Source organism: Delphinapterus leucas, chromosome 13, assembly GCF_059928025.1.
Source record: "Delphinapterus leucas isolate spDelLeu-1000000601 "Yukka" chromosome 13, BTC_Dleu_Yukka2, whole genome shotgun sequence".
Taxonomy (NCBI): Eukaryota; Metazoa; Chordata; class Mammalia; order Artiodactyla; family Monodontidae; genus Delphinapterus; species Delphinapterus leucas.
Genome location: NC_143141.1, coordinates 5,806,839 through 5,824,854, shown reverse-complemented (window position 1 = coordinate 5,824,854; position 18,016 = coordinate 5,806,839). Strand labels below are relative to the sequence as shown.

The following is an 18,016-nucleotide window of genomic DNA, read 5'->3' as shown; positions in this document are numbered from 1 at the left end:
TGCAATGAACATTGTGGTTCATGACTCTTTTTGAATTATGGTTTTCTCAGGGTATATGCCCAGTAGTGGGATTGCTGGGTCACAAGATAATTCTATTTTTAGTTTTTTAAGGAACCTCCATACTGTTCTCCATAGTGGCTGTATCAATTTACATTCCCACCAACAGTTCAAAAGGGTTCCCTTTTCTCCACACCCTCTCCAGCATTTGTTGTTTGTAGATTTGGAAAGGGTGATTTTAAAGAGAAAGATACTTGTTGGCAGAAAGTAAAATAGAAAGAGAGTGCGTAGCCCTTGGTGGACCCAAGTCTGAACCTTACCAGGTTCTCCCTGGTCAGACATTCAGCCCAAGTGGCCCAGTGCCTGGTTCTACTAAAGATGGGTCTTCCTGTGCCATGGGTTCCAGTAAGCGACTCTGTTCCCACCCCACCCCCAAGCCCCCTGCCCCATCAGGGTCAAGGACATGCAGGTGCTGTCTTTATGACACAGCCATACAGACCAGAAACAGTCCCACCGTGCTGCTCCTAATTCCCTTAATTCTGGGGGGAAAGCGCTAGCTTCTCTCTTTTCTATAGAACAAATAGTTTGTGGACTTCTCTCAAGGCTTCTGCTTTTGCTTTGAGCCAGTACATTTTTCAACAAAATCTGCCTTTAACCTGGTCATGTGTTTCCCTGTATCTGAAGCTAGAGGATCTTCGCTACCCCTCAAATGCCTAACATCCTGTGCTTCCCAGAGACTTAGTTCCAAATACTTTTTATTTTGCTTCAGCTTTGAATTAAAAAAAAATCCAAGCTTAATTTTGATGTAAATATTTATTTCCCCATAGGTTTCAGAAGGTTTTATACCACATGCCTGAAACAACATGTTCAGTTTTTTAGGAATCTGTTTTGCAAACTGAATGTGACTCTCAGCAGTAGGTATAAGCCTGGAGAGTTATTTGTCTTTCTTAATAGTCAAGATCTGTCACCTCGTTTGTGTGTTTTGGATGACTGTACTGCCTGACTCAGAGCTGGACAGTTGCCTGAAAACTTCTGGGAACAAGGTGAAGATAGAAATAAAGAAAAGTTTCATCTTCTGGGTGAATGAAGAGAGAGACTCAAATATACTAGAGAATCAAATTTTTACTCCTTTTAAATGCCTGAAGATTTATCTCTGGAGCTATCGTTTACTTACTTATTTACTCTCAAGAAACTTTCAGGTGTTCAGGGGAAAATGTGTGTATGTGTATGTGTGTGTGTGTGTGTGTGTGTGTGTGTGTGTGTGTGTGTGGCCCAGGTGGGGCTGGGATCCAGGCAGGGGGTTGGGAGGCGCAAGCCCCACTTCTTGAACCTATGGGGAAATTACTATTTACATCAAACTTAAGCTTGGAAATTTTTTTAAATTCAAAGCTGAAGCAAAGTAAAAAGCATTTGGAACTAAGTTTCTGGGAAGCACAGGGATGGGGGATAACGAGGGGGTCCGGGGCCCAGAGAGAGAGAGAGAAACAGACAGACAGAAAGAAAGAAACAGAGAGAGAAAATGAGAATAAAGCAAAATGTTAAAAATTGGTGAACCGAGGTAAGACACATACTCGTGTTATTATACTATTCCTGCAACCTTTTAGTCTGTTGGAATTGTTCAGAATTAAACTAAAAGGTGAAGTAAACACCTACACACACTTAGGCTCCATGTGCCACCCTTAAGCAGGAGGCATACCCAGGGTCACAGGCAGGTACTGTCACCTGGGCCTTAGCGAGGGCCCAGGGGGATGCTGCTCAGGTGCCCTCCCCCTCCCCCTCCCCCCTCCCCCTGCCACTGGCGCCCCTGGCTCAGCCTGGGCCATCAGCGGTTTCCACCTTACTGCATTATTTTTCTTTTCTTCAATTCTTCACACATTTTTTGGGTCATTTTCTTATGCCTGGCCCTGCTTCGCCTCCTATTCTTCTGTGCGTTTACACTGAGTACTGGGAAACAGGGTTATATGACAAAGGAAAGAATAAAGCCAGAATTGTAACTCAAAATACTTGGAACGAGCTACCTTTAAAACTTCTTTCTTCCAGTAAGAAGGTCACCTCAGATTCAAGCAGAAATGTCAAATCGCCTGTCATTTAAAGACACGTTTAAAGAAAATAGGGCAGGAAAATAGCATTTTGCTTGCAAACTTCTGCAAAACGCACTTTTCCCTCTGGGCCTGCAAAGACCGACCGTCTCCCTCACTATGGCAGTTCTGGGTCCGGCCCGCTGCTGAGGTTTCAGTTGTTGAAAACGATCGCTGCTATGTGCTTGTGGGTCAGTCCTCTGAAGCCACTTCCTGGACAGGTCGCAGCAAAGCAGCCATTGTGCAAAGTTCCCAGAGAAGAACGGAGAAAACTGCCTTGGCCGGGGATCCGGGGGGTGGGGGTGTTGGGAAGCCCAGGCGGGGCTTGGGGGTCCAGGCGGGGGTGTTGGGAAGCCCAGGTGGGACTTGAGGGTCCAGGCGGGGCTGGGGGTCCAGGTGGGACTTGGGGGTCCAGGCCAGGGGGTTGGGAAGCCCAGGTGGGGCTTGTGGGTCCAGACCGGGGTGTTGGGAAGCCCAAGCGGGGCTGGGGGTCCAGGTGAGACTTGTGGGCGGGGGTCCAGGACGCAGCTCTGAGCCCCTGCCTTCTGATGGTTCCCCATTGATAGGGAGGGGTGTTTCTAGAGTGCAAGGGTTACTTCCTCTGTCTGCCAACCCTGCTCTGGCCAGTTAAGAGCCATCTGGTTTTACCAGGAGACATTCAGAACTGCATCTGTGCCAGGAACAGGGAAAATGTCAGACTCCTTCAAGGATATGGGGAGGAGGTACAGGTAAGGATGTTTTTTCTGGATTCACTCATCACTCCCAAGTGCCTGGTAGACTTTCAGTCGTACACGTTCCCTGGTAACTTCTGGAACTGGGCACTGTGTAGTCCACAAAGGCTGTGAATAAGACCCAGCCTCTGTCCTCAAGGCCGTCCCCACCCGTGGGAGCCAGACAAGTTACAGGTGTGCTGGATGGCCTGATTGCTCCCACTTCATTCCCCTCCTGGTGTAACTTTGCAGCTCCTCCCACTACAGGTGGGGGTATTTCCTGGTCCCACAGATGGCACTTTGGCCACATGTCTTGCTTTGGCCAACGGAATGTGGGCCAGAAAGAGTGAGCTAGTTCTGAGCAAGCACGGCCTCGAGTGCTTTCGCCCACATCGTTTGAGTTTCGCCATCACATGAGAAGATCATCTCCCAGGAAGTCACTGTTCCAAGGAGGGTGAGACATCCATGGCGCTGACTTGGGTCCCACCTGCAGCTTGGAGCCGAGACTAACCCAGCGTAATCTAGGTCAGCCAAGCTCCATCTGACACACAGACCTGTGAGCAACAACAAACGGCTGGTGTCGTATAGCATTCGGTTCGGGGCTGGCTTGTTAGCAGTATTGTTGTGACAGCAGCTGGCGATACAACAGGCGACTGCGATGAAGCGTGAGAGGGACCACGGGGAGATGCAGAGGGACCACATCTGATACTCCAGCCTTGGGGAGGTTGGTAGGGAGGAACGCTTCGTGAGCTTGTATAAATTATTCACTTTTTGGCCCTCATTTTGCTTTTTCCTCGGGGATGCTCTAGATCAGAGGGTCTGCTGAATCCCTCAGCGCACGTCAGAATTGTATGTAAAATAAGTTAATCCATAAAGACTCTAGGAAGAGTTCTCTGACCAGTAAAATATAGGGAACTTTCGACTTCTGGCGATTCGTTCACTCATCCCTTCACTCAACGAATAGGAGTTAGGGAAACAGCGGTGAATAAAATAAAGTAGGGTCCTGAGCACGTGGAGCTTACATGCTGGAGAGAAGAGACATGGTTAATGATAAACGCCATAGACAGCAACAGAGCAGGAAAGGAAATAGAGCACTGGGGCAGAAGGTGGTGCAACTTTACAGGAAGGTCAGGGAAGACCTCACCAAGGGTGATGCCTGAGCCCAGACCCTAGCAGTGGCCTTAGGTGACGAAAGAGCCTATCAGGCCAAGGGGTAGGAAGTGCTAAGGCACGCTTCAGGAGAGAGAAACATGTAAGAGACAGGCCCCTATTCCAGTGAAAGTTGCTGTAGAGGAATAAATTCAAAAATTTGAGTTTTCTTGTTAAAAAATCTGGGCAAAAGGGTTTTGGTCACCAGGGGAAACCTCCAGAACCCATCCCAGGGACCATCCTCAAGGGGTTCTCTGTTTGGGCGTCAGTGGTTCTTGGTGACCCCTCCTCTGTGTCCTCCTCTAGGCTGTGGGGTGCTGGGCCTGCGGTCTCCACTTCCTGTGTCCTCCAGAAGTTCCCGGGAGTGATGTTCACCTGGTCCATGTGGATGCTGTGTGTCTCTGTCTTCACCATCCGGCCTGAGGAACACATGGGTAAGAAGTGACTCAGCTGGAGGGGACGTGCCCTCAGCTTCTCTGGGGAAAGGAGTTGCTTCTCTAGGGAGGTTCTGTTGTCCTCAAAAAGCAAGGTGTTGGTAGGTGACGGAGTCTTCCTCTTGCCCGTCTCCTCTGGTACACGAGCTTGCCCTGGGCATCAGTCATTCCTGCCAAAGGAGCAAACCGAAGAGACCCTGCTTTTGCCCTTGACAAAAGGTGCCTTTGGATTTTAACCGTACGACCTGCTGCAGCTAAGCTGAACTCAGTCAAGATCGACTTTGAATGATAAGACGTCAGCAAGTCAAAAATAAGGCCAAACTTTTTTTTGTCATCATGTGAACCTGACTTAACTTTTCCCACAAAATGTCGATGGGACTTGATAGTAGCCCTAACCTTGTTTTTGGGGGTTTTGAGATCTCTGTGAGAGGAGGGGTTCATGGGGCCCCCACGTTGTCCGGGGCATGTGGTTCCTCGGATGGACCCAAAGCCTGACTGGGTTCTTTGTCATTCAGTGGCTGCAGGAAGCTGCCAGTTTCATGGCAGGCATCCCAAAACCAGGCTCAAGGTAGAAGGGGAGCCTGTGGCCATGAGGTGCCCCCAGGTGCCATACTGGGACTCTGCTACCACCCACGTCAGTGTGACATGGCGTCGAAACAACTCCACCACGATGGTCCCAGGGGAGGAAGAGCTGCGGGTGTGGGTCCAGGACGGCGGCCTGTGGATTGTGCCAGCCTCGCGGGGGGACTCTGGCACCTACATTTGCACTGTCAGGTCAGCCCCTCTGGGATGAGGGTGGGAAGGGGGGCCCTTGCGGAATGGATGCTTGCATGGCGTTTCCGTGACAACCTGGATTTCAAAACCCAACGCACAGGTGGGAACCCACCTTGCGTCCGCTTCACTGTCATTGAAATACCTCCTACCTGAGAGCCTGTCCACAGATGTCCTCATGGCGCCCTCTCTCCCCTCACTTGAAGTCTCTGCTCAGGTGTCACCTCTATGGAGAGGACGTCCCTGGCCACGTTATCTAAAGCAGGACTCCTGTCACTCTCCCCTTACCCTGTGCTGATGTCCCCTCATCTGTCACACACATATGTGTTTTATGTACTTACGGCTTGTCTGCCCTGTTAGAGCGTAAACTCCAGGGGACAGGGACTTGGTTTGCAGGTGGTTTGTTTTGTTCACTGCTCAACCCACAAGGACCCAAGAAATAGATGTAGAGCACTGAGTAGAACTGGAGACCCAGGTGAGACTTTAGGAAGAAGTGAATCCAACTGGGTATTGCACACCTGGGGGAACCAAGCTCGCTTACAAAGAGGTGAGGCTGGAACCCACAGCTCCTGACCTGGGGCGTAGTCCCCTTCCTCATTGCCCTGTTGCTTTTTTTTTTCCCTTTAATTGTGATAACATAAGCATAACATAAAATTTACCATTTTAACCCTTTTTAAGCATACCATTCAGTTGTGTTAAGTACATCCACATGGTTTGTGTGACCATCACCACCATCCAGCTCCAGAACTCTTTTCATCTTCCCAAGCTGAAACTGTGTCCCCACTGAGCAACTCTTCAATTTCCCCTCCCCATCAGCTCCTGGCAGCCCCCATTCTACCTTTATTCTGTCTCGATGAATTTGACTATTCCAAGTACCTCATATTCCAAGTACCACAGTATTTGTCCTTTTGTAACCGGCTTATTTCACTCAGCACAATGTCTTCAAGGTTCATCCATGTTGTAGCAGGTGTCAAAATGTCCTCCCTTTTTAAGGCTGAATAATATTCCGTTATATGTACAGTTGACCCTTGAACAACACGGGGGTGAGGGGCCCCAACCCCTAAAGTCAACAGTCTGCGTATAACTTACAGTCACGGCCTTCAGTATCCACGGCTCCTCAGGACCCTCAGTTTTGTGTCCGTGGATCCACCCAACATGGATTGTGTGATACTGTAGTATTTGCTATTGAAAAAAATGTGTGTACAAGTGGACCCACACAGTTCAAACCTGTGTTGTTCAAGGGTCAACTGTACATACCATATTTTGTTTATCCATTTATCCATCAAGGGACACTTAGGCTGCTTCTGCCTTTCGGTTGTTGTGAATAATGCTGTTTGTACATGGCTGTACAAAAATTTGAGTCCCCGATTTCAATTCTTTTGAGTATATACCCAGAAATGGAATTGGTGGATCGTATGGTAATTCTATATTTAATTTTGAGGAACTTATATTGTTTTCCACAGTGGCCAGACCATTTTACATTCCCTCCAGCAATGTACAAGGGTTCCATCCTTACCAACACTTATTATTTTCTGTTCTTTAATAGCCATTCTGATGGGGGTGAAGTGGTATATCACCGTGATTTTTTTTTAACATCTTTATTGGAGTATAATTGCTTTACAATGTTGTGTTAGCTTCTGCTGTCTAACAAAGTGAATCAGCTATATGTATACATGTATCCCCACATCCCCTCCCTCTAGGTGGTCACAAAGCACCGAGCTGATCTCCCTGTGCTATGCGGCTGCTTCCCACTAGCTAGCTATTTTACATTTGGTAGTATCACTGTGATTTTGATTTGCATTTCCCTAATGATTAGTGACCTTGAGCATCTTTCCATGTGCTTTACTGGCCATCTGTGTATCTTCTTTGGAGAAGTGTGTATTCAAGTCGTTTGCCCACTTTAAAATCAAGTCGCTTGTTTATTTGTTTTTGAGTTGTAGGAATTCCTTATGTATTCTGGATATCAATGCCTTACCAGGTATATGACGTGCAAATATTTTCTTGCATTCCATGGGCTGCCTTTTCACTCTGCTGATAATGTCCTTTGATGGACAAAAGTTTTAAATGTTGATGAAGTTCAATTTATCTAATTTTTCTTTGGTTGCCTGCGCTTTTCATGTCATAGCCAAGAAATCATGTCTAATGCCATGAAGCTTTCCCTCTGTGTTTTCTTCTAAACATTTTTATAGTTTTGGCTCTTATGTTTTGGTCTTTGATCCATTTTGAGTTAAATTTCGTATATGGGTAAGTTCATGGGCCAACTTCATTCTTTTGCATGTGGCTAACCAGTTTTCCTAAGACCTTTTATTGAAAAGACTGTCCTTTCCCCATTGAATGGTCTAGGCATACCTTGCTGCTTCTTGAAGGAGAAAGTTGTAGGCCTAGTGTTGGCAGCCTTAAACATTTCCTGAGTTAGTTCTTTTTTTTTTTTTTTTTTTTATGCGGTACGCGGGCCTCTCACTGCTGTGGCCTCTCCCGTTGAGGAGCACAGGCTCCGGACGCACAGGCTCAGTGGCCATGCCTCATGGGCCCAGCCGCTCCGCGGCATGTGGGATCTTCCCGGACTGGGGCACGAACCCGTGTCCCCTGCCTTGGCAGGCGGAATCTCAACCACTGCGCCACCAGGGAAGCCCGAATTAATTCTTCTGAAAAGATTAGGGCAGACCGTTGGTGTGACTGGGAAATACTCTTCTTGGCCTTGTTTCTTCAGCTGCTGCCTCTCTTCCACCCCAAGGCTCTAATCATCCTTACCAGCCAGCTTCAGAGTCTCCCCAGATTTCATAAATTCATTTGACTTAAGGAGAAACTGTGCCCATGAGTATTTACATTTAGAAAGACAGCCAAAGAAAGTGACATTCTCAGCACAAAGAAATTACTGGTGAATGGGAGAATTTCAGACAATATCAACCCCAGTCCTAGATGGTGTGTGTGTGTGTGTGTGTGTGTGTGTGTGTGTGTGTGTGTTTTCAGTCCTGTCAATGGAAGCAGGCAGACAATCTCATATTTTCATATCAGAGAAATGTGGATATCTGATTTTTTTTTAAAAAATATTTTATTAAATTTGATTTCATCTGTATTTTTCACTTTTTATTTTTTATTATTAAAGCAATTAATCAATATATTTATTTTTAGTTTTGGCTGTGTTGGGCCTTTGTTGCTGTGCAGGCTTTGCCTAGTTGCGGTGAGCAGGGGCTACTCTTCGTTGTGGTGCGTGGGCTTCTCATTGCAGTGGCTTCTCTTGTTGCAGAGCACGGGCTCTAGGTGCACGGGCTTCAGTAGTTGTGGCACGTGGGTCAGTAGTTGCGGCTCGTGAGCTCTAGAGCGCAGGCTCCGTAGTTTTGGCACATGGGCTTAGTTGCTCCACAACACGTGGAATCTTCCCAGACCAGGGCTTGAACCTGTGTCCCCTGCATTGGCAGGTGGACTTTTAACTACTGCGCCACCAGGGAAATCCCTGGATATCTGATTTTACAATAGCTATAAATGCATAATTTTTCTTTCTTTTTAGTGTCAAAAATTCTAACGTTTTTCTAAGGAACACTATGAGGAAAACTTAATAGCGTGGTAGAAATAGGATGGAATTTGGAGTCAGAATGATATGAATGTGAATCTTAGCCCTCATTTGCTACCTGGTAGGACCTTGGTCTTATTCTTTGATATTTATGGGCCTCAGTTTTCTCCTTTGTAAAGAGGTTTGTTGGGAGGGTTCTGTAAAATCACAGCATATGAACCATAGAGTATGGGGAGCACCATTGTAGGTGTCAATATGCACGTGGAAATGGCCTTTCTTTCCCCAAATGCAAGACTTATTTACTACTGAAGTGATAACATGCAAAAATTAGGGAGATGTGAGCTGAGTCATATTTGCCTTAAAGTTTGTTTTTATACGTGATTAAAAAATTTGTGCTTAATACCTTATTTTGTTTTGTATTCTTGTAGAAAAAAAGAGATCAGAGATTGAGAGGCCAGGGAAACCCGATGTGGGTTAATCTTTTGTAGCTCGTGGGAGAGTGCCCCTGGCTGACCTCTAAAACTCTCTTCCAGCTTCGGGATTGGGGTCTAATAGAGCAAGAATCACCAGCAGCTGCCATGATGCCCTTTGGCATTTACAGTCACAGGGCATAAAATGGCCCTGCTCCTGTGCTGTTTATAATTTTGTGACCTAGAGCCCACACAGCTGTTCTGTCCATCAGGGTGGGCAAGGTGATGCTGCTGGGCTACGCAGCCCCCCAAGTCTCAGTGCCAGGACCTGTAACCCCACCGTCTGCTCTGGATGGGGGACAGGACATATCTGGTGGATGGCACAAATGACAACCACCTCTTTGCCGTGGGGCTGCCACACTACGTGGGGAATATGATTGGTGATCGATCAGATGATTTCCCCACCCATCTTTCTTTTGAGTTATTTCCACGGGGGGTCTGTTGCCCAAGGGGGATGACCAGATCAGTCATGCGAACGGGTTTGTAACTCTCAATGTGTCCCGTAAGCTTGGTGTCTGGATGTAATGCCCTGATTTACAGGTTTTCCCACAGCTCTACTGGCTTCTAACCTTGGTTTGACCTCTTAGAGGCTCTATAGCCTTAGGAATTCACTTACTTTCTGCATACCTAATTTTCCTCATCTAAAAGTGACACAGTAGTGTCACAGGGTTGGAGAATAAATGAAATGATGTATTGCAGAGCACAGAGCCTGGCATGCTCTCCTCCCCAGGAGCTGCTGGGAGGGCTATTTTCAGGTGTGCTCGGTTCTTCAGACTTGCCCTCATTAGCATTTCTTCGATTTGCAGTGAGATTATGCATTCTTCAAGGTGATAGCTGTCTGCATTTCTTCATGCATAAAATGTTTTTCATCTTTTTCCTTTCTTCAAAAAGATATGAAGTAGAAATTTGAATTAATTTCTTTTTGCTTTCGGGTAGTAAGCATTTATCACTTACTACCTTCACATATAATTTTCACATTTTGCTCCTTCTTTGGGTATAGAATTTTTTTACATTTTGCTGTACCCCTCCCTCCCAACCCCATAAAACACACATGCTCATTGTCTGTGTTGATGTCCAGTGTTTCTTAGGTAGGCCACCAGCAGCTTAGCTGAGCTAATTATATCTTTATGTTTTTCTACTTAAAAAAATTGTTTGAATTAATATCCTCTGTCCTTCCCTCCACATTGTGTATATTTCTGTCAATGTATTGCCTCTGTCCTTTCCCCAGTTCTAGGGTCTTGATAGAACGATGATACTGCGATTATAGTTAGACCCACCAAAAAAAAAAATAAAAACCAAACAAACAAATTTACCAAGTTAATTTCCCCTGTGCAGTATTGCAAAAATCATTTCTAGATCTTATACAAAGAGCTCAGCAGTTTTCTGAAATTTGACTTCAGTTGATAAATGATTTCCAAGAGAAGTAAAGAGGATTTTCTTTATATGGAAACAGTGGCTCTTAGGAAACAGTATCTCCATCTAGATAAGGTTGCCTGGACCAGGAATTTGGAGCATACTGGGGCTGTGATCAAGAACCTCCCCCGGAACCTGGAAGGGTTTAGGCCCCTTTGAAGAGGACTTGAGGGTTTTTTACTGGCGCTCAATGGTCTTGAAATCAGGCTTGTGGAGGGTCCTTTTTGGAAACATGCAGAATATATCACCATTTTTATATGACAATTATGATTTTTTTTGTGTGTGCTCCAAAGATTCAAAAGGACAAGGGACAAAAGTATTGCAATACAAATGAGGAAAATACAGAATGCAGAATTTAATGAGATTGGGGAATTATTCTTAATCTCATTTAGTTTTATTTTCATTTTGCCTTGCCATTTATTATTCCTTTTTTTCCCTTTTAAATCAGAAATGCCTCTTACTGTGACGAAATGTCCGTTGAGCTCAGGGTTTTTGAGAAGACAGAAGCTTCCCTGCCTCTCATCTTCTACCCGCAAATTATAACCTTGTCAGCCTCTGGGTTATTAGTTTGTCCTGATCTGAGTGAATTCATCGGGAACAAAACTGACGTGAAGATTCGATGGTACAAGGTACATCTTTAAGAATTGCTGTTTAATGAAAAGGTGTTTGATGAGCCATAGGAAAGATATAAAATATTCATTTGAAGACAATATATTCACTTTTATATATCTGGTCTTTTAAACCAGTGATTTTAAAAAGGGCCATGATTAATATGCTCTATTAGTCTTGATAGGGCTTAGGTAAGTGTCCTCAGAGGGTGATTTGAAAAGACAGAGTGGAAATGAATGCAGAATAAATAACAACTGAAGAAAAGAGCTTTTCACTCTGTTGTTTGTCTATAGAAATTTTTAGAAAGAACTATTTAACAGCTTGATACACATATTGATAGGGTTTTTTTGTTTGTTTGTTTTTGTTTTTGCGGTACGCGGGCCTCTCACTGCCAGGGCCTCTCCCGTTGCGGAGCACAGGCTCCGGACGCGCAGGCCCAGCGGCCATGGCTCACGGGCCCAGCCGCTCCGTGGCACGTGGGATCTTCCCAGACCGGGACACGAACCCGCGCCCCCTGCATCGGCAGGCGGACTCTCAACCACTGCGCCACCAGGGAAGCCCTGATAGAGTTTTTTGAAAGCACATAAAAAATAACCTTTGAATTAAAGGAGTAAATATAAGCACAATTTCGTGTCCTGACTGGTTGAATAAATATCTACTATCATTGGCTCCCTTGTTTAGACCAGGTGTGGGCAAATGACAGCCAGGGCCAAAAATTGAGCTGCCACCCATTTTTGTATGTTCACCAGCTTAGTTTTCACTTGTTTAAATGGTTAAATAAAAAGAATAATATTTCATGACCCGTGAAAATGATATAAAACTCAAACCTCAGTGTCTATAAGTAATGTTTTGCTGGGACACGCTCATTTATTTCTGTGTTTTCGTGGGGCAACGGCAGAGTTGAATAGTTGAACAGAGGCCACGTGGACCGTAGGCCTAAAATATTTACTCTCTGGCCCTTTACAGAAAAAGTTGCCGATTCCTGATATACACCATAGATTGATACTGAAAAGTACAGTTATTTGTTTAAAAATGGATAGAAACTAACCCTTTAATCAAAAAATAGGTTGACCAGTTGACTGGTATTCTAACTACAAGATATCTCTAGGATGTCAATTTAATATTGGGAACTTTTAAATGATTTTCGGAGAAAGTGAACAGCCAGCTCCTAGGAGTTCACCTGCCCAATTATGGAGCTCTTGGTTTTGTAAGAGCATAAAAAGGTCAAGTGAGGGGTTTTACCGTAGAGGAAAGAGCGCAGGTTCTGGGGTTGAGCAGTCTGGATTGGAAACCCTGCTTCTCCACTAACCTTTTGTATAGCCTTGGTCAGTTATTTTACCTCTTAAACCTGTTCCCTCTGCAAGACGGCAGTTCGTCACTCCCACTGCCTGAGATTGTTTTGAGATTAAATGGAGCACAGTGTGGGAAGCACCTCGTGCAGTGCTTGATTTGTATATGGTCCTCAATAAATTCGGGTGGACAAGGGTATTATGGTGGCGCTTAATAATAATATTTTTCCCGTCCTAAGAATGCTAATCATTACTGAGCACGTTCTGTGTACAAGTCTGTTCTAAACTCCCTGACATGAACCCAGTGCAGTAGGGGTTGTTAATATCTCCATTTTACAGATTAGGAAACAGAGACCGGAAATGTAAGGAATGTGCTGACATGCAGCTGGTAGAGGGTGAAGCCAAACCTCTGACCCCGGAGGCCAGAACCCACACATCCCTGCCACACGGGGGAGACCTGGGGGCTCGTAGGCCCTGGAATAATTGTGCTACCGGGCCCTGTTTGGCTTTTTTCATATTTGATCACTCATGTTGGGAACAATGAAATCTCTTTCTTTAATTAAATACATTGTACAATTAGACTTCATGAGCTATGTGGTTGACAAACTATTCCAGTTATGCCTGGGTTCTCATTCAGAAAAGGTCTCAAGGTTATTATATATGACTATTGCAATCATTTTTTTAAAGGCATTTCTTTTTTAAAAAATTAATTTATTTATTCATTTTTTGGCTGTGTTGGGTCCTCATTGCTGTGCACGGGCTTTCTCTAGTTGCGGCGAGCAGGGGCTACTCTTCATTGCAGTGCTCGGGCTTCTCATTGTGGTGGCTTCTCTTGTTGCGGAGCATGGGAGCTAGGTGCGTGGGCCTCAGAAGTTGTGGCACACAGGCCCAGCTGCTCCGTGGCATGTGGGATCTTCCCGGACCAGGGATCGAACCTGTGTGCCCTGCATTGGCAGGCGGACTCGCAATCACTGCACCATTAGGGAAGCCTCGCAATCATCATGGTTTTGAAAGAGATGTTCCTGAGAACATTTTGTGCTCATGAGGGTGTGTTCTCTGTTACTGGAGACTTCCCTCTTGAGGGTCTGCTCTGTAGAATGCACAGTACATTTTGTCCATACGGGAAGTGTGGCCTCATGTCTCACATTTATTTTTTATTATTATTTTTTTAAAATAAATTTAGTTGTTTTTGGCTACATTGGTTCCTTGTTGCTGTGCTCAGGCTTTCTCTAGTTGCGGCGAGCAGGGGCTACTCTTCGTTGCGGTGTGTGGGCTTCTCATTGTGGTGGCTTCTCTTGTTGCGGAGCATGGGCTCTAGGCGCGTGGGCTTCAGTAGTTGTGGCACGTGGGCTCAGTAGTTGTGGCTCATGGGCTCTAGAGCACAGGCTCAGTAGTTGTGGCGCACGGGCTTAGTTGCTTCATGGCATGTGGGATCTTCCCAGACCAGGACTCAAACCTGTGTCCCCTGCATTGGCAGGTGGATTCCTAACCACTGCACCACCAGGGAAGCCCCACATTTATTTTTGTCTCACAAATTTTTCTCTGTCTCTACTGACTCCTAAAATTGAGATGATGTTTAAAGTGATTACTGCAATATCAACTCTTCTGAGCCTTGTTCTCCAAGTTGCCATGACTACGTCATAACACCCCTTCTGGATGTTTCCCAAGCAATCTTTTCTGGATGTTTCTCATAGCACTCCTTTCTGGATGTTTCTATAGGCAGCTGTTATGCCATAAATATATTTATATTTTAATCGCCTACTTTGTCAAAGAAGATAGTTTCTTTTTTTCCCATTGTGCCAAAGAAAATGTGCTTTAAACGTTCTGGTTAAACAAACCCAGCCATCCCGTGTTATATGCGAACAAACTCCCCCTCCTAAAAATACAGTTAAAAGCATGTCCCAAAGGACAATATTTGCAAAGTAAATATCAGAGCGGTTCTTGGATTGCAGATTCAACAGTGACGGATAATACCAATGCTGTCCATAGTTTTTGAGATGTCAATTAAGATATAGCGTAACTTTGAAAAACATTTTCTCTTAAGGATTCTGTCCCTTTGGATCAAGACAACGAGAAATTTCTAAGTGTGAGGGGAACTCGCTTACTGGTAAACAATGTGTCTCTGGAGGACGCGGGCTATTATCAGTGTGCCATGACGTTTGCCCACAGAGGCAGGCAATACAACATCACCAGGAATATCAAACTCCGTGTTAAGAGTGAGTACTTGCCATCAAGGTACCTCTGCACCCTGGTTCAGCAGCAAGCATGCAAGGAAAAAATTAGGGTTCCTGTAGAATTCTTTGAGTGTCTTTGGTATGAAAGGAAAACAGATATGGCAACTCTCTAAGCATCAGGCTTCTAAGATGTGTAGGACACTTGGAAAGAGAGGAAGCAGGGTGTTTTTATGAGGAATGGTGAATCCCTGGGTAGTTGACAGGGTTCCGAGTCTGAGGCTAAAACATGTACCACTAGAGGGAGCCAAACAGTGGTTCTCTTGGAAGGTCTCTTTGCAAGGTCCCCTTGGAAGGCCTGCACCTCCAGGGCCAGCTATCAGGACACGGTTGCCGTAACTTTGTGTATAATTCTAGGATACTAGGATTTTATTGGATTTTTCAGTGAGAAGGCTATGCGTTGGCATATGTGGTGAAAATTGCCCTTTTCTGGTCTTTCCCAAGCAGGTCTAGTTACCCTTGAAACCAGGATTTTAAATAGTGAGGGATCTCATTGGTTTAAATGAGCTCTACCTGAAAATAATGTCGTGAACAGCACTGATTAGCATGTCAAGTTTATCCACTGTTTCCTCCATGCCTCCTACGTGTGGGACATCAAGCTTGGTGCAAAGGGCACACAAGTGATGCAGTTCTAGCCCCTGCCCTGGAAACTATGGTGCTTTTCTTTGTTTTATACACTGAGTAACTACACAACTGGAGTCTTTTAAGGACGTTTCAGAGAGCATTGGAGCTACATTAAGGTTACGTAATTGGTCTGTGAGGGGAAAGACTTTTTTCTCCCAGAGAATCCAGAGATTCAGTTTTACTACAGGGAAAATCGTGTCTCCCATGAACGGAAATCTCTAGATTATTTTCTTTTAACGTCTTGTGAAGATTCATTCACATCAACCCCTTGCTCCCGCACAGCGGGGACCCCTGAGAATCCCGTGACTTTGAAGGGGCCCCGAATTATCCTGTTCATGTGATACCGCACAGGAACACTAGGGGGCGCCAACCTACATATAATCCTGTGTCCGGACCACACTGTGTCTCCGCCGTTCTCAAAGGGTGGTCCTCGGCCAGCGGCAGTGGCATCACCTGGGTACTCATCGGACCTGGAAAATCTCAGGCCGCACCCCAGACCTACTGAATCAGAAGCGATTAGCAGTCGGTGTTTAACACTCCCACCACCCCCGTGTCGGTGATGCTGACGCAGCCTGGAATTGGGACCCATGGATGCATTAACGTCTCGTCCTTGGGGCGTTCTTCTCCCCTCTCTGCTCCCAGCCTCTGTGCAGCAGCCCTGTGACCGTGAGGGGAGGGAAAAGCTCCCGGTCTTGGTGGAGAAGCGGCTGCTCCGCGGGCTCCCCTGGGATGCAGCATAATGCTTATTCGTGTTAGGGTTTCAAATGCTCTTTAGTGGAAGAGGTGGGGATGGAGCAGAGCTCTCTGTCCACCCCCATCAACTGTCCTTTCTGCTCCAGTTCAGATGCCCAGTTTCTTCCAGCTGCTGGGCGACCTGCCTCTCAGGGAGCTGGGTTCCAATTCCCGCCCCACCCCCCAAAGGGTCAATCACCTCAACTAAAAAGCCCTGGTGACCAAGCTGGGTTACTCAGTTTATCACTCAGTATGGGGTTAGCATCACGAACAGGTGGTTCTGGGGCCCCTGTGCCTTTTTTATTTTTTATTTCTTTGGAAGCGACTCCAGGGTTCTGTGGCAGGCGCATGGGATGGTAGCGAGGGAGTGGGGAGAGATACTTTGGGGCAAGGAGCCTCTGGAGTAAGACCTATCCTGTGGACATGGTGAACGCTCCTGTTAAGGATTCATTCAGGAAGCCGGGGAGCGGAATGGTTAATTGTTACCACAGAGCAGAGAACATCTGTTCGTGGAATGTGTGTTTAACTGTGGCTTATTCCAGTCATCTCTCTTCTGGGAAAGGCATTGGCCAAAGAGGCTCAATTTCGTGGAGAGCCGGTTTCCTTTGCCAGACAAAAGCCAAGTCTCACAATGGCTGGCCCTACTGTAAAGGATAATTTAGTTAATTAGCTAAACAATAGACCCTGACCCTCAGCTTGCAATGAAGGCTTTCCTAACTGAATCTCTTTTCCTCATATCTTTCTCAGAAAGAGAAGAGGAGACGATTCCCGTGATCATCTCCCCCCACCAGACCATCTCAGCTTCGCTGGGTAAGGACCGTGTAACCCACCTGGGTGGCTGCAGTCCCAAAGCTGGGGCCCCAGGACCCCTGTGTCACCGACTGTGCCTGCCGTGGGGTTTGCAGTTCCCCCTACCCCAGCGGGAAATAGCAAATGAGAGGGAACATTTCCCTTTACCAAATACCGTCAGTAATGGCATTATCTGAAAACATGTACACTTTGCTTCTTGAAAACCCTGCCTACAAAAATCTCAGTGCAAAAATCGGAACGTTCTAGTAGCTGTTGTTAACTGCATGAAAGGATTAAGGCATGATGCCCCAGAAAGTCAGCACCTGTAGTGTATTTAAAATAATTCACTTTACCAATACTTGGCTGACGCTCAGCATTTCCCCAAGACTCCGACTCTGCCCCTGCTGGTTCCCCCAGAGACAGTTTCTTATCACCAAAATAGCTGGTCAGCGGGTCAAGGGAGTTAATGAAAATGCATGACAGAGGTTTTCACCATTTTTCACCATCCTGGCCAGCACGCACTTTCTTATTGAGCACAGCTAAGTCTGATAAGATGCCATTCAGGGCTTCCCTGGTGGCGCAGTGGTTGAGAGTCCGCCTGCCGATGCAGGGGACGCGGGTTCGTGCCCCGGTCCGGGAAGATCCCACATGCCGCAGAGCGGCTGGGCCCGTGAGCCATGGCCGCTGAGCCTGCGCGTCCGGAGCCTGTGCTCCGCAACGGGAGAGGCCCTGGCAGTGAGAGGCCCGCGTATCACACACAAAAAAAGATGCCATTCAATGCCAACATCAACCCTGTGGGGAGGTCTTATTTCTCCAAATTTCCAGAAGGAAAAGCTGCCCAGGGGGTCACTGGCTCAGTATCTGTCAAAAAGCCATAGTCGGGTCTGGCTGGGGTTCAGACGCAGGCCTGTGTGTCTGTGAGGCCTGTACCTTTTCTGTATGTCTGTTTTTATATAGTGGTTTTGTAGGTCTTATGCTCATTTATTAAACCCTGGCTGCAGAGTCCTGTCTATCTACATATCATCTATCTATCTATCTATTATCTATCTAACCACCCATCTATCCATCTATCATCTATTATCTATCTGTTATCTACCTCCCTCCCTCCCTCTTTTGTCTGGTGTTTGGGCTTACATTTTTAACTTTTATTGGTGGTCATGGAGAAGGAGGGCTTTTGCACAGACGCCGGGATTGCTGCCTGACACCTGA

General features: G+C 46.2%; 1 protein-coding gene across 8 annotated transcripts in view; it reads left to right on the top strand.

Moving 5' to 3' along the window:
* IL1R2 (interleukin 1 receptor type 2) overlaps positions 1-18,016 on the top strand; it is a 48,890-nt gene that overhangs the window by 12,233 nt on the left and 18,641 nt on the right. For 7 of the 8 annotated variants that reach the window (XR_016395327.1, XM_089922573.1, XM_022599229.3 and 4 more), the window contains exons 2-6: positions 4,241-4,368; positions 4,884-5,142; positions 10,982-11,162; positions 14,476-14,647; positions 16,766-16,828. Coding sequence is in view for 7 of the 8 variants with exons in the window: in XM_089922573.1 (XP_089778699.1) it covers positions 4,241-4,368; positions 4,884-5,142; positions 10,982-11,162; positions 14,476-14,647; positions 16,766-16,828 (803 nt within the window). In the remaining variant the exon portion in view is untranslated. The remainder of the gene's footprint in view (positions 1-4,240; positions 4,369-4,883; positions 5,143-10,981; positions 11,163-14,475; positions 14,648-16,765; positions 16,829-18,016) is intronic. The other variant, XM_089922576.1, reaches the window with a different exon arrangement.